At 39.5% G+C, this 16,380-nt stretch overlaps 1 protein-coding gene across 1 annotated transcript in view; it reads left to right on the top strand.

The window, feature by feature from the left end:
• Positions 1-14,385, top strand: part of GRAMD2B (GRAM domain containing 2B) — a gene marked incomplete at its 3' end in the record, with an annotated part of 29,875 nt that extends 15,490 nt beyond the window's left edge. The window contains exons 5-14 of the mRNA XM_082336015.1: positions 679-782; positions 3,891-3,986; positions 4,974-5,045; positions 5,166-5,246; positions 5,939-6,050; positions 7,810-7,932; positions 8,126-8,213; positions 8,663-8,764; positions 10,595-10,688; positions 14,344-14,385. Coding sequence (XP_082192141.1) covers positions 679-782; positions 3,891-3,986; positions 4,974-5,045; positions 5,166-5,246; positions 5,939-6,050; positions 7,810-7,932; positions 8,126-8,213; positions 8,663-8,764; positions 10,595-10,688; positions 14,344-14,385 — 914 coding nt within the window. The remainder of the gene's footprint in view (positions 1-678; positions 783-3,890; positions 3,987-4,973; positions 5,046-5,165; positions 5,247-5,938; positions 6,051-7,809; positions 7,933-8,125; positions 8,214-8,662; positions 8,765-10,594; positions 10,689-14,343) is intronic.
• Between the last annotated feature and the right edge of the window lie 1,995 nt (positions 14,386-16,380).

Below are 16,380 nucleotides of genomic sequence, written 5' to 3'. Positions count from 1 at the left end.
GACAGCACTGGTCAAGCGACTAGCTTGAGCTTTTGCTGTTGATGGTGCTTTAAGATTTAAAAACACTGGTAGGAGAAGGACTTAAAATGTTTAAAGATTCTGCTGTTTTCTGTGGTAATTACAACAAGTGAATTCTGCATAGATACATATAACAAATATTTCTTGAAAGGAATACAAGGAAAGCAGTTCATGAGTGAGAAATGGTTTGCTCAGTGGCTGTGAAGTAAAAGCAGTATTATTTTACATGTGTTGTACCTCTGTTGGTCGTCTAGTCCGGACAGCTGCTATAGAGCTAAAAGTTTAAAGCTGAAACCTTTCGTTAACCTCTTTACATTTACATAATATAGTCACCTGAAAGCTAGTCAAAAAGTTTATAGGAAGCTAGGTGGTACTCTCTCAGAAAGGATTCTTGGCTTCTGGGAGCCAGTTGAGTGTTACTATTTATTTCAGTCTTTGTCCTTCATATATTTTGAGTCTAAGCTTAGGCCTGTGAAATCTTCTGAGCTTGTCAGTATTAGTTAAACTTATTGAATAGTTCAAGGTTTGACAATGTTTATCAAAAGGTATAAACCTAAATATATTATGGCTTTGAAAAAAGAGCAAAACAAAAGCCAAACTGGTAATAGTTGGCTCGCATTGTGGTTACCTTAAAGATAATAGAGTATCTATTTGTTTCAGGTTTTACCTGTGCTCTGCAGAAAGAAATTCTGTACCAAGGAAAGTTATTCCTTTCTGAAAACTGGATTTGCTTCCATTCCAAGGTTTTTGGTAAAGACACTAAGGTTAGTAAAATCTTTACATACAGAACAGTAATGCTATTCCTTAACAGTTTATTCATCACCAGAAGTTCACAGTATTATGCAAGGCTAGAGTACTAATACTTCTAAGTATTACTGAATACAATCACTGTTCAGAAGCGATGCCTGAAAGTCACTCTAGAACTGGAACACTATTATTATTACAGATCTAGTCTCTCTCTTAAGGACTTCCTGTATGAAAAAAATAGATGAAAGGAAAGGATCTGACATGCAGCAGTGAGGGCATTGCCAAGCCCATGTAGCACACACTGTACAAAAATGTCTCTCTTCGGGTAAGTATGGAAGAAAGGAGGAGGAGGAGAAAGGAAGGCTGAATGGAAGACTGTAGCTGGGGAACTGGAGGGAGGGATCAAGCATATTAAGACAATTAAAGAGGAAGAACTAAAACTGGCTTCTGAGTTGAGTGGCAAAGGTCTTCTAGCACTCCTTCTGTTCTGCGTAAACAGAGAACAGGGAAAGAAAAACCAGTTTGCTAGGTTTTTACTTGTGAGCCTAGTATGAAGAGCAAAAATGGGACATCGGGAAGATCCTAATTTACAAGATCATCATTTATTCTTCCTTCATGCAGATATGACCCACCTAAGGCTTGGGCCCCCTGTGGTGAAAAAAAAAAAGATAAAAATAAAGCCTTTCCAAAAAGAATTGTGTTCTGGTTCTGTTGATTCAGAGCTTTTGGAGTGGTTTTCTTTGTTTACATAAACTCTGCTTTGTTTTTGAGCTTTTATTGGAAAACAGCTCGATTTGCTGCAAGGATTTCTTTGGCTTCTTTCTTGAGTACTTTCTTAAACAAAGTCCCTGGTTAGATCCAGACCTTTTGTCAGTGAATTGGGTGCTGAAACCAGTTTAGGAGGTGACAGTATCTCATTTCTCTGCTGTCACCCGTTTTGATAGAACACCATCTATCTTCAAAATGGCTTTTAAGAAGGTGGAATAGATTTTAAAAAAGCTTAAAATTATTAAAACCACATTGTTCATAGTGACCTTATGGGTTATTGTGTTTTACTGCTTGGCCCAAGGAACTGAATTATTGTTGATTCCTACTTAATGGATTTTATTAGTCATAGACAGTACATTAATGCGGATGGTGTGTATGTCGCTGAAAGCCATGTGGCACAAACAAGGAAATCAAAATTAACAAATGATTGGGTACTGTCATTCATAATTAGTAACAGCTATCTTGGCAGTTAGTTTCATTAAAATTGAAGCTGCTGTACTATCAATCTCCTGTTCATCATGAATAAATGTGACTACTTCAAACTGTGGGACAGCTTTCTAAATTCAAGCTAAGATAAATGTATACAAAAATCTAGTAGAAATCTACCAAGTAGACAAGAAAGACCTGGGAAAACCAATGCAGAATGATAATGATGTAATACTAGGAAATTACCTTTGTCAACAGCGTTTTAAATGCAGGAATATATACATATTTATGTATACGATGAAAAGGGAAAACATATTACAAGATAGGGTAGAGTGGACAGTATTTGTAAATGTGGCTATAGTGATAGTCCAAATTATTCAATTCTGGGTAATTGTTTTCAGAAAACATTGCAGGGAAAATGAAGAATGAAGGGGATAGGCCTGATCATTTATTTCCAGCTGTCTTCCCCTACCCCTGCAACGCACACTTAAAGCTTTGTTCAGTCACATACAGCAGGCACAAGCTTTTAGGAATACCATCATCAAAAAAGCAGGTAAATCAGGGATATAATGAAAAATAACGTATTGGGAGGGGGAGGAGGAAATCAAGCTTGACAGGAAGAGGAACCTTCTTAGCAGTCAGATGCACTGACAAAGTTTCCAAGACACAAAACCTCTATTGCTTACAACTTGTAAAACAGTTTAAGCTTAGTGATAAAGTGTTTTATTGTGCGAAGTAGCAGGTCTACACATTCTAATAAATTTTTGAACATTAATTCTTCTACCTGCAGGTTTTTGTGGTTTTTTTTTTTTTATTGAAAGCTTTGGTGGAGGGAATAGCCATGCAAGTCAGGAGATTTGAATCTGCAGTGTAAACATTTGTGCATATTCAAAAACAAAAGATTGCTTCTGCAGGATCGAATAGGCTTTGAAAGACATCATTGTCTGTCCAGGTAGTTCTGTTTTGGCTATATATATTGGCCTTGAGTCTTTCCGAGGGCTAAGCATTATCTTATGCATTTTAGTTGCTTTCCAAGTTGCCTGCAGGTGTACTTTGTTTCCTGAAATAATTATTACTCCAGATAGAAATAAAGTACTTTGCAGTGATTTTACCATTATAATCGAATGCTGGGGTAACAGTGCAGTAAGCAAATGCTTAATCCCACTTAAGTACACTTTAGTCTTGATTACAGTAATGTTATCCATCAAAATAGCATGCAGTAGAATGCCATTAACATTTCTGATTTAAGGTTCTTTGAGGTGAGCTGAGCCAATCAGAAAACTTCTAAGCTGCTTTTTTATCATTACTGTTAGCTGGATTTCTGCTGAAAAATCTTCTGGTTTGGTTTTGTTTTGGTTTGTTGTTTGTTTGAGTTTTTTTTTTTAAAAAAGTGATGCAGATTCTGTTCTGACTACCTGAGCGTTCTGGGTTTTTCCCATCAAACATGCATCGTAGCTGCTCCTTTCTCCCCACTCCCAGAAAAAAGCTGTTTTGAAAAGTGTTGGAAAAACTTTGTGGAACAATACAATATCCAGTTAAAGCAGAAAAAGTATAGTGGAGGACCTGTTTAATTAGCTGTTTTCAAAAGACATGGCTTCTGAAGCAGGACAAATAGAGCTGACATGTTAAAAAAAATCAACAGAACAAATAATGACCAGATTTACAGATTCTTAGACCCAGGCCTGGGACTAAGAATAATTAAAATTATATGCTTTGTGTTGGGTTGGTTTGGGTTTTTTCTGCTAGCACACTTTTTTAACAAAACTAAGTACCAACTAAAGAGTGAGTTTCTAGCCCTTAGATGACAAGCAGATACTTGACTAGTTGTTGAAGGTCTGGCTTATCACAGTTGGTAGGCTGGCTCCTTTGAAAGAGCATGCAGATTTGTATGTGCAGATTGGGACTCTAACACTACATTGATCTTGTTTCAGATTAGCATACCTGTGCTCTCAGTGACACTTTTGAAGAAAACCAAAACTGCCCTTCTTGTGCCAAATGCTCTGATCATAGCAACAGTCACAGATAGGGTAAGTACTGGTAGAGGGCGAAGCTGTTGCACTCTGCCTGCTTTCTTTTTCATTTTTTTCTACCTTTTTTTTCTCCCTACTTATTGGCAGTAATGTCAGGGATTCTTGAAGGTGCCCAGTGGCCATTTAAACAGCTATAGGAATTGGTTGCACGTGGCCATTTAGATTTAGGACCTTGGAGGATCTGGCTTCTTAGGGGATGATTCTAGCTTCTTCTGCCTCCTCCCTTGTGACAGTCAAGGACCATTTTTATTCTTCCTACTAACTCCCTGTCTTTTTCCTTTGGATCAGCAGTAAACAAAGCTATGTAGAACTTGGTGAGAAAATAAGAAATGGAATCTCTGGTTGCCACCTGCTCTCTGTAATCTGTCATTCCCTTTTCTCAGGACTGCTGTGTAGTAGCACGGGGGGAACTGAAGCAGTGGGTCAGGAAGTGCATGCACAGACGGTTAACTGCCTTGTTGGCAGCTCTGACAGTATTTTTTCATTTACTTGGGTCTCTTACCTGACCAGCAATACCATAGATGCACAAAATACAGTTGCTTACAGTGATACTCAGGAATAGTAGTTGCATCAATAAGTAGAAAATGTGATTATCCTAAGAGCAGCTTTAGAACCAGCCCATTTTCATTGCACAAATATTTTGTGGATGCAGGAGACCATACAAAAAATGAGTTGTGGTTTTGTTTTTTTTTTTTAAAGGGGTCGGTAAAACATAGTTTGCAAAGTCTTTATAAAAGAAAGAACAGATTTGGACTATGCTCGGGTTCCTGCAGCAGAACATGGTAACTTTCATGTGCCTGTTCTGTGTTCCTTGTGATTAACCTCAGGTCATAGGCTTAGAAGGAATGGAGGTTTTGCCTGCTATGTGAAAGTGCTTGAAAGTAGTCACTTGATCAGCAAAACCATGTATCAGTTTTATTTAGATAAAAGGAAACTTGTACTGTATGCCTTTTCTCAAACAGTTTTGCAACTTTTGTTTTTCAGTACATGTTTGTCTCCTTACTCTCCAGAGATACCACCTACAAGCTATTAAAATCTATCTGTAGGCATCTTGAGGTAAGTACTAATGGGAGTGAAGATGGTATGTAGCTTTGTGTTCATTATTACTGCTTTCCTGCTTTTAAATGCTAGGAAGTTTCGGAGCATGTTCCTTATTAACACCGCTGCTTTTTTCAGGATATAAGCATGGGTAACAGTTCAAATCCCTCTTCTGCAGAAAACAGCTTCAGGGCTGATCGTCCTACAACTCTGCCCTTGGTAAGTGGCTTAGATGTTTGTTCTTTTGTGGCATGGCATCTTTCATTGCAAGTACGATGTCTGAAGAAAGGAAACTAAAGGAAATTGTGACATCTGTTTTTAAAACTTTCATGAGTTTTTTAACATTAGGAAGCAGTGGGAATGATTGGCATAGGTGTAATTTGATCTGTTCACATGCAGTATATATACATGCATATGCTTTGGATGTATTCCAAGGTCTGTATGGTCTACATACCTCTCTTTAGCAGTCAGGTTTCACAGCACTCTGTACTGACTTAAAGTAGCTTCTTCCCCTGCCCTGAAGAGTTTTTGAAGTATTTCTAGTTGCAATCCTTCCTCTGTGAGGCAATTCAGACATCTGAAAGAGCTGTGTAGCCACATGTGATGACCAGAGTCTAATTCTAGTAATGCCTGTCCTGGATTTCGCAGTTTGTCTAACTTAACAGTTTCTTTCTTTTGCACACAGACTTTATCACTTAAATGAAGGCAGGGGACGAGGCTTGAATTCTGGTGATCATACGGGGCTTATTTTGCTGACTCGATCTCAACATCTTGATACCAGAGATTGTTCCTGGTTAAACAGTTTTAAATCTGTAATTGTTGGTTCAGTTTCTAGAGAAGGGTCAGAGGAAATAAGGTTATTTAGATTTAGAACAGGGCTGAGACTTCTTGTGACTCTTTCTGCCCGTCAGGATTTCAACGAAGACTATTCTGATCTGGATGGAATAGTGCAGCAGCGGAGACAAGAGATGGAAGAGTCCAGCAGCACAGGTTCACAGACCCCAGAGCTGGAATGCTTCCAAGGTGAGTGGGATCGTGAGGCCCAAGAAAATGAGAATGGCTTAGCTCTCAGTTTTGCTTCTGTAATCCCCTTCTGATGTGGAATCTACATTCTCCACAGTCCTGGAGAACTACATAGTTTTTAAGGTCTTCCTCAACGCCACAATAGCTGCATTTCCATTATTATACCCCTTTGCAATCCAGACTCAGGCAATGACTTTGTCAGCAGCAGATCTGATTTGTCACTACGGCCTCCAGCTGCTTATCCATGTACTATCTGCTCCTCACATCCCCCATCAGTTATGCTAGCAGAGATACAAAGTAGGAGACGTTCCTCCTTTAAAAAAAAGAAAAGCGAACAAACAAACAAACAAACCCCCCTATTCTAAAGTAGTTTAAGTCACAGTGTAACTTATTCTAATCTATACAAATAATGTTCTGTACCATGGTGGCTTTTGATCATCAAAAAAGTTATTTTTGACATGTGTTTCTGTGGTTTTGTTTTTTAAACCCTCATCTTATTCTTTGCAGTTACTAAGACACTTGAAGATACTGTCCAAAGTTGTTCTTTCTTAGCGCTACTGGTTGTAGTCTCATATGCCTCAAGTTCTTCACCTAATTAGCAGGAATGCTGTGTAGAAACTCACTGCATAGAATTTCATAAGTACAGCAGAGCTTGTTTTATGTAGCACATGCTGAATGTTATTAGCAAAACTTGGGGTATTATTCTGCTGTACAATTAATATATATTAACATATTAATGCGTTGTTATGCTGTTGTTACTCCAGGTTCCATCTTGACTATAAAAGTATTTGTATAATAAGAAACTTTTACCATTACTTTTAAATGAAATACTGTCTTTTTTTTTTCATAGCAGTTTTCTGTCATGTTAGTTTTAATTAACTCTTCTTTTGTCCTATGTGTCTTTCATTCAGTGGTATGATTTGGGGCTAATTACTTTCATTGGTCTTTGGTATTTACTCTGTGTGTATGTTTAACTGTTTGGTGGTGTTTGTGAAGCAGTAACTAAATTGTGGTGTCATCACTTGCCACATGAATGCTTCTGAATAGTGATTTAACTTGCTGTCTTACTGCCTTACAGCTAATAATTGCTTCAAACCTTTCTGTTTTCCACAATTAAAAAAACAATATCCCATTAAAGAATCACCCTAGAAAAAGGAATTGAGGGGTGGAGGGGAACACATCTGTCACTTGTGATTCTCTCTCTTGTGCATCATTAGAGCAGTCCAGGTTGTGCAAGTAAAGCATGAATAGAACTGAGTGTGATTGGATTTTTCCGTCCCATCTCTTTTAAGACATCACGTGCATTTAAAAAATAGTCAGGAAAGGGAGCTATAATCTCCTTTTTAAAGTAACAATGCAATATCTCCATTTGATGTTGCTATTAAAATCATTTGGAATCATTACTCTAGCATATTCGGTCCTTCTGCGAGATGACTTTTGTGTCTGTATAATCTTCTGACTGGAGAATGGGTGATAACCTTCAAGGTTTGCACAGGTTGCTGTCTTTCAAAGGATCTGGAAATGTAAATGCAGCATACATCATCCTCTTCTAGTCCAGGTGCTTCTTTATATTTTGCGATTATGTGAAATTACTATGCAAACTGTTTTAAGGCTACTAAACCAACTGCTGCTTTCTGTCCAAATCCAGAAATACACCTTTTAAAATCCTCCTCGTCCCCTACTCCTTGACTATCTGAAGCCATCAACAGCTTCCTTTGACTTCATATTTCAGCTTTATTAAAAATCTTGCTTTTGACAGATTATCATGTCGTTGAGACACAGACTCACTTGAAAGTTTCCAAGGCTGAGGCAAAGGCTGTCCGTTCAGATGCACACAGTAAACGCGGAGCTGACGGAAAAGCCCAAAACAGTCCTCAAAATGGTAAGGAGTCAAGGGCAGATCTTCAGCTGGAGTTAGTTGAGATAAATTTGCATAGTTATGTCAGTTCACATAATTTGGAAGATCTCTTTCTTGTTTATCGCTCTGTTTATATTATCTGTTGCACACTTGAAAACACTGTTTGTGTACCGTGGTCTGCTTTGATCAAAGTAACACTTGGCTCTTTTTCTTGCAGGCGATTCTGAAGCCTTCAGATTCTTCCACAAAGTGAAGTCCCAGAAGCTCTTGTCTCTGAACCACGTACTTATATTTTACGCAGTTCTGTAAGTTAACAACTAATACCAAGATTGTCAAAATACTAGGATTTTCTTATGTTTACATAGACTAATATAATCTAAGCTTCACTTCAAAAAAGGAAATTATTGGTAATTGTGGCCTTTATACTTTTCAGAAGTAGAATGCTGGGGCAGGCTTACTTAACGGGCCTTTTACTTTTAAAAGCAAAGGTCTTTTGGTTCAGGTAATGTTAAGAGTTTAACTACTTGCAAGTTCATTTTACACGTCACTTAGCAAAGCCATACTCAAGGCTGAGATTTGCATAACTGTCTGTATGCCACTGATGGGTATTCCTGAGGTGTTTCTAAGAATGATACCTTTATTATTCAACGTGTACAAGTAACAATTTAAATGGCTTTTAACATTAAATTTGGCAGGTACCTCAGCCAAAGTTAAGTTTCCATTAACTGATGTACCTTATTTTTCTCTTTTACAGTGTTTGTATATTAATATTTTCTACCTTCTACATGAGATATAAAATCAGTGTCCTGGAGGAACGTCTTATTTCCATCACATCCTTTGATTCACATGTTAAGGAGTAAGATAGAGTCTGTAAAATTTTGGGGGTTTAAAATCTTTTTCCAGTATTTGTCATGCTCATCTATTTTCTTCAGAAACTACTGTGATACTGTAGTGCCTTTGTGATACTTTAGTGTCCTGTAGTTCTTTTATCTGTAGTAGCCTCATCTCACAGCTTTCTGTTTAAGACTCTTAGTATAAATGTGATATATCATGGTGTACTACTGCCTTGAGAATTTTTGAGATAGCTTAACTATCTCAACTAGTAAGTTAACTACACTTTAACTAAAGTGTAAATTGCTGAAGTGAGCAATTCCTTTCCAGTTCCTTTATTCTGTGGAAAAGGTATAACTTCTGTCTTCAGTCTTAATGTCATTTGATTAGCTTAAGATGACAGAAGGTACTTCATAATCTGTGGGTTAATACACCTGACTTGCTTGTATAATGTTTTCTAAAGCTTTGGCCTGCCGATACCCTCATTAGAAACTGATATCCTGTCTTGCTTAAATAAAAAAAAAAAAAACACCCACACCACAAAACCAAGCCAAACAAAAAAAAAATCCAGACACACCAAGGGGAGGTTCTTTGTGTATTTGAAGAGGAAATAGGGAAAGGGGCCATAGTTCCATTGATAGTTCCATTCTGTAGCTAGAGTCATGGATGTCAGCTGCCCTTGCTTTTTTTTTTTTTTTTTTTTTTTTTTTTTAATCACCATGTTGCATGCATAGGAAATATGCAAACATTAAATGGAGAGGCAGTGCAGGGGCATACACCACAGCAGTATGCTCTGTATCAGCTTCCTGGTCCTCTCTTAGGCAGTTAACTGAATACTGCTGAGAATACTAATCAGTTTATTCAGCATTACATTTTGCATTAACTCTTCTCCCCTTCTTATACCTGAACTTTTTCTGAGCTGCTCTGAAAAACATGGCCTACAAAGTCATTTATACATCTCACTGCAAAACCTGCAGCCACATGCAGCATGAGTGGGAATGCTGACAGCTGGAGAAGCACCACCCGAAAAACAGAGAGGGAAAATAAAATTCAAGCCAGAGCTGTACCCAGGCTGGGTGGAACTTTCTGCAAAGTGTTTCAAACCTGTAGCAAGTTCTTGAATAAGGGTGCTTTTTAATTCAGCTTTCTTTAACGACCCATCCGTGACGAACAGGTCACTCCAACAATGCACTTGTGGTCAAACTGAACAATGGCTGTCCTTCTTAGGATCCAACTGCTGTCAGCTGTCTTCTGTGGAAATCAGTAGGACTTGCATGTGTGTGTCAGAAGACAGAGCTAGGTTCTTGATAAAAAAGGGATAGGGAGGAAATGGTTCTTTATCTTAAATAGGCTTGTATTTATATTTTACCAATAATGCAAGGAGAGGGGTAAGCCCACCTCTAATAGTAGGCAATGTCAAAAGCCATTTTCCCACTTCTGGCATGTTTTGATTAGCAGGATTCTGTGTCCCTCTTCTAAAGCATTCTTACATGAGAAGGTCATGTTTTCTGTTGCTCTGATCCCAAATAGTACAAGATACAGGATGATCTGATGTGTACTTCTACAGCATCAAGGGGTTAGACTTTCTGATTTCCTGCAAATCACAGGACATGGAACTTCTGCAACTTTTCAGCTTATTTCCAGTGGAAATAGCTGTAAAGTTTTCCATCCAAACTTCTGGAGAATGAGACCCCATAAAGAATGTAGTCAAGAGTGCAAAAGTGACTTAGGCCTTTGTTTCTGTAAACAAGTACAGTTCACAATGTCACCATTGTATTCCCATCTACATGTATCTCTCCGTGCTGTTTTCCTCTTTTTCATTCTGTCACACTTACTTCTTTTTTCTGTTTGACAGACATCCAGTGCGCCAAGGTTTGGGATCTCATCTGCAAATTAATGCTGATGCCCTTTGTGATGAGTTAACTGCTAATCTTATAAAATTGGAAAAGGTAACTTCCTGTGATATAATGCAAATGCTGATACACTAATCAGGTTCTTGCTGAATTTCTATGGTCTGTTATTTCGAAAAGTGCCAAGTTACCCCCAGATTTGATACCAGAAGCTGGCATGTTTTCCTAGACAAAGGGCTGGTTTTTGGACTATAAATTAGCCCAAGTACAGGTATTGGTATGTGTGAATGTTTTGCCTTGAGCTGAGGCTCACAACCAGGAATACTAATAAACTGGACACTTCAGGGGTGATTATTGCATGTAACGACGTGAATTATTTTTTTGTTGATCAAGGCTAAGGATTCTGAACTTAACCCTTATTACTATTTGATGAAATTTTCTGTCTGGAACTTTTGTTTGGGTTTTGGTTTTTTGATTAAGAAAAATGATGCTGGCTTTCATATGTAGTCAGCCTCCTCATATGAAATGACTGGAATCTGCCAGTTTCACTTTAGTAACAAAAATGCTGCTGCACCAGTTGTGTAATTCCGTATGCCTGACCTTTACTTTTTGCCATTCTCTAATTGCAAAACTAAATGCGCTTGCTGACTTAAATTGGAAACCTGTGCAGAACAAGAGTGGGTGTGCAGACCTTATTTCCACTTTAGGTGTTGTGGTGGGCTAACCTTGGCAAGCAGTCAGGTGCCCACCTAGCTGCTCTCTCACTCCCCTTTCCTAGCAGGGCAGGGGGGAGAAAATAGGATAAGAAAGCCTGTGGGTCAAGATAAAGGCAGAGAAATTGCTTACCAGTTACCATCACAGGCAACGCAGACTCGACTTGGGGAAAATCAGTTTAATATAGTGCCAGTTAAAATAGATTTGGGTAGTAAGAAACAAAGGCAAATGATAGAACATTACCTTTCCTCCCTGCTGTCCCAGGCTCAACTTCACTCCTCCGCTCCCGACTCCTCACCGCACTCCCTGCCCCCCAAGTGGGGTGGGGGGGTTATGCTCAGTACATAAGAATTTTCTCTCAGCTGCTCCTTTCTTACCCCATTTTCCCCCTGCTGCAGCATGGGCTCCTCCAAGGGCTCCAGTTCTTCAGGAAAGAACCGCCTGCTCTGGCATGGGCTCTCCATGGGCTGCAGTGTGGACATCTTCTCTGCCACGGAGCACCTCCTCCCCCTCTTCCTTCTCAGACCTTGGTGTTCCTTCTGCTGTTTCTCACCCTCTTCTCTGGTTTTGGTTTTCCCCTTTCTTAAAATCACTTTCCCAGAGGGTCCACCACTGTCTTGGCTGAGGGGCTCCTCTGTGTGCTGTGGTGGGTCCATTGGAGACTGCTGGAACAGCCGTGTCCAGCACGGGGCAGCCCCCGGCCTCTTCCCACAGCAGCTGCCCCTGCAGCCCCCTGTCCCGCCCCTGCCCCCAAACCTTGACAAGTGCACCCTGTACAGGTGTATAAAATGGTATGTGCTGGGAACACATACACTGGCCAAGCATGAAAAAAAGTATTAGTGGAGCGAAAACAAAAGTTACTTGAATTCCTATGTGCTTAAGTCACATGTACTATTTTTGCCTCTGTTTCTAAAAACTGAGGGCATGTCAAGGTCTTTCAACACCTTTTTTTCCCAAACTAAGTTTCTCAAATAGCGTAAAGCTAGAATTATATAACATCACTGTTTACCTGTGTGGCATAGGTTTTACAAAGACTGCCAAAAAGAGGTTTCTCCCCCCACATCTCCATCCCGTTGGCTGTGGAAGTCTAGAGTAATGCTAACATAACCCCTCTGGATGGTCTGGATAAGAACAATATGAATACAAGGGGAAAATACTTACCAGATGATTACCAGATACAATCTTTAGCCAAATTAGGTCATTTAAGAGGTTACTGCTTTCCAGCTGTTTAGGACAGGCTAGCGAGATGGTGCATAGGAGACCTTAACTTCATTTAAGTGGGAAGCCAGCCAGCCCTTTGCAGCAGGACTAGGCACTTTCGCACTCCCTTATATAGTCTCTGCTTGGAGATGCAGTAAAAGGCAGCTGGATGGTTGGATCATTCAGCTATTCCCAGAGAAGTGACCCTCTGTCCTGAATTAGAGTCTTAAGTCATGTGCTTTTTTCAGTTAGCGTCTACAGGATTGGACCCTTAAAGTCTTACCTTGTATTTGCCAAATACTCAAGACACAATCAACTGCTGTGCACACAAGCTAAATGAGTATTGCCTGTAGCTGCATATTGCCAAATCCCAGTCCTCTCTAATCGAGACAAGCAGTGGTTAGAACAGGATCTTTGACCCTACTCTTGTACTGTAAAACTTGGTAGAAATCTAATAACTTTATGTTCTCTGAGCAGTTACTGCAGTTGCTTAACTGTTTCATATGCCTTGGTGAAAAGTGCTAGTAATTGGCTGCAGCTGGCTTGGGCAGCAAAGGTAGCATAAAAGTTCCAGCATAACTTGTCTTCTCTCCCCTCGCTTCCCGTGTGACTGCAGCATTGTAAACTAGAGCGCAGAAATTATCTGGGTTAAAAACTAAAAATTACTCTCCAGTTAAAAAATGTTCAGTGCAAGAGTATGTTGCAATGATTTTTTCAGTGTGACCTTGTGATTTTTACAAGCTCTACTTCATACTGGGAGCCAAGGAATTACCCTGGCTTAGCAGAATTTTGCTTTGGCATTTAAGTGTATTTAACAGGTTGTTAAAATGCACCATGTCTATCAGAGGATAAAGCGTTAAACTGGGGGAGGGAAAATGTGGACTAATGTTACCCATTCCCTTACTCTACTGTAGTTTGTGAAAAAGAAATTCCTGTGTATGCGTTAAGTGTCTCTTACAAAATCAGGTGCTCCTTACTGTTTTTCTTTCCCCAAAATGCCACTCTTGAAAAAAGGTGTGCGTCTGGGCTAGAAATCATGAGGTAGGATTAAGAAGTGGTATCCTTGAACAGGAAGTACAATGGTTCCTTAAACTGAAGTCTGAAAGTAGCTGTGACTGAACCTTGTGTAGCCAGTGACTGCTAGTTACTAAGATACAGGGAACACGTGTGCCAGGGGATGTGACCCACTATAATCCCCGCTCTCTGCTTTTAAGGACAAGGAGATGAAAGGTGGATAAATAGGCCGTGTAAAATAGGTCTGTGCAAAGCATCCTTGAGGATGGAACTGGCTGGCATTGCCTTCACTGTAACTAAGGGAAGATAACCCACAATCAATACACTAAATCTGGCAAATAGGACATGTCTGCTAATGGTTAGAAGACCTTATTTTGCTGTGCACACATCACAGCCAGCTGTGTAGCTGAAGCTGTTACAAAACTATTTGAATTATCCACTTAAACCTAAGAGCTGCAACTGTGAAGTTTGAGGCTTTTATTGGGTTTTCGCCAAGTTCAAAATAATTGGGTTTCTTGTCCGTTTCTTTCTAGCTCTAGTTTTTTTCTATTTTATTTTCTCATACCTAATGAAGGAGAGAAGCTATAGGAGGAAATTGCCAGAGATACTCGTAATATGAAAGCTAGGTGTGCTGCTGGCTGATCATATCCAGATGTTTCCTGTGGCTCTAGTGCAGAAAGCATTTAACATGAATACCATTGGTATGAATAGTTGTGACAGAATTAACGCGCACACAGAGAGTATATTGAAGAGTATGTCTTGTTTGTTTTTTTAAATGCAGTATAACACTTCCTGCCTCCCAATTATTTTTCTCTCTTTTTCTAAGATACAGAACAACTTACAAAAACTACTTGAAGATGGTGAATGAAACGTCGATGTTCTTGGACTGCTTCAGACCTCATTCCTCTCTCTTGACAAACAGTTCCAAAGGAGCTCTGCTGGCCAGAGTTCAAGGTTCTTTGTTTTCAGTCCAAGCCAAGGTTAAACTACTGTAAAGCTCATGTCATAATGCAGAAAGTCAGTTTATTCTTGAACATGTATCTATGTGTTTTGAAAATAAGGGGATTATTCCTTCTCTATTGTGTGTGAATTAATGGATTTTATAGCTTGCTTGATTATACACTTGCTTACACCAGTGCAAACCTGGTGCAACTCCTTTTACCTCAGCATTTGCTTCCTGCCTATTGTCATTGAAGTGTAAATGGGAAGAATTTCAGTCATGACTCATGTGCTGAAGTGTTGTGTGAATGAACTGGTTCTTTGTCTCAGCTGTGGTTGTGGATTGGTGCTGTGCTCTTCATTTTTACTTATTTGTGGCCTGGCATCCCAAAGATCAGAAAACAGACACCTCTGGATTTGATTATGTGAAGTTCTGAATGTTCATGGTGTGCTCAGTTCTCAGGTGCTGTAAAAAGGCTCAATTCCACTTTCTGTGGCATTGCATCACTGCTGAGGGTAAGGTCTGTTTCTACTGGGCATTCAATTTCCATTGAAGTCAAGCTTGAAATATGTATGGACTCGCCAGCTTGCAGTCAAGTTGCTTATGAAGAGCAGTCTGGGTGTGACATATCTGCACAACTTAGAACTGCTAGGTTTTTCGTCCAGTCGTATGGTCTCTGTCCATTAAGTTAATTGGTGTGAAGACGCTCAGTCAGCTTTCCTTGGAGTTGCATGGGGTTTTGGTTGGCTGAGCAAGTGCAATTTGTGTTCCAGCTGATGGAAATCTAGTCTTGGTACATGACTCCAGGGACCAGATATTTCCATATAATAGGAACTTGCGAATTAATGATGCAGCAATACAATCAGTAGAGTGAATGAAAAAGTGGACACCTGCTTTGTTATATCATACTATTTTTCACAGTGCCTAAGATGGAATAACTGGGGATTTTAGCTTACTCATTTCTGGTTAGGTTTTAAAAAGCAATATTTAGGATAATAACAACTAGTATCTGTAAAGTAACAGTATTGTTTATAATATGCTATGCATTTTATAACCATTTCTGTGAAATGTACCTACTTTGTTTAAATAAACTTTTTTAAAACAAGCGACTCAGTACTATAATTTGGATTAGCCCTATTCCATCCATCAGTTTTAGTCAAACGTGATACTCATGATCTGACTAGGCTCATACCTCATGGTACAAAGTTTGTGCAAAACCCAGTACCCAGCACAAAGGGTGAGGAACTGCATCCTGCTGATGTGCTTCCTCTTACTCGGCTGTACTCAAGGTCTTCCCAGGCTGCAACAGGAGGAGCAAGTTTGGACCCCAGAGTTTTGAGGAAGTGTTAGTCGTTTTCTCAGGTGATTCCTCCTTGAAGGATATCGGATGCATATTCTAATGCTGAGGCAGCTGAGAGAGCCCGGTGTGCTCTCTAATGTGTGTGCCTGGCTCAAGTTGCCATCTGAGCATGGTCTGTCAGAAATCTCTGATATCAGACTGTTCTTCCTGTTCCTGCCTCTGCCTTTCCTTCCTCGGCTATCATGAGGTTATTGTAATACTTGCTTTCACAGAAAAACTATGAAAGTAAGTTATTTTTTTTCTTCTTTTTCCATCCTTTTCCCTACTCTCCTTCCACAATTACACAGCTTATGCAACACTTTGGACTCTGCCCTCATCCTCTCCCTTCTACTCGACTTTCCTCCCTTTAACTCTGTATCAGTAACAGGATTTTGTAGTTCTGTTTATGGTTTAAAAATTGATGCCACAAGTCACCTTTGTCAAAGAAACTTCAAGGAAACTTGATGATACCCAGCAGCTGAACTGAGTTAGCCTGTTACCTGATTACATCAGCAAGGCTGTGCTTTGCTATAGGAAAACAAGGGGGGGAGAGAGAATATTTGGCATGTGCCTCATGTGAAGCA

This window comes from Platalea leucorodia (assembly GCF_965183815.1).
Source record: "Platalea leucorodia genome assembly, chromosome: Z".
NCBI lineage: Eukaryota > Metazoa > Chordata > Aves > Pelecaniformes > Threskiornithidae > Platalea > Platalea leucorodia.
This window is presented reverse-complemented; position numbering and strand designations above follow the sequence as displayed.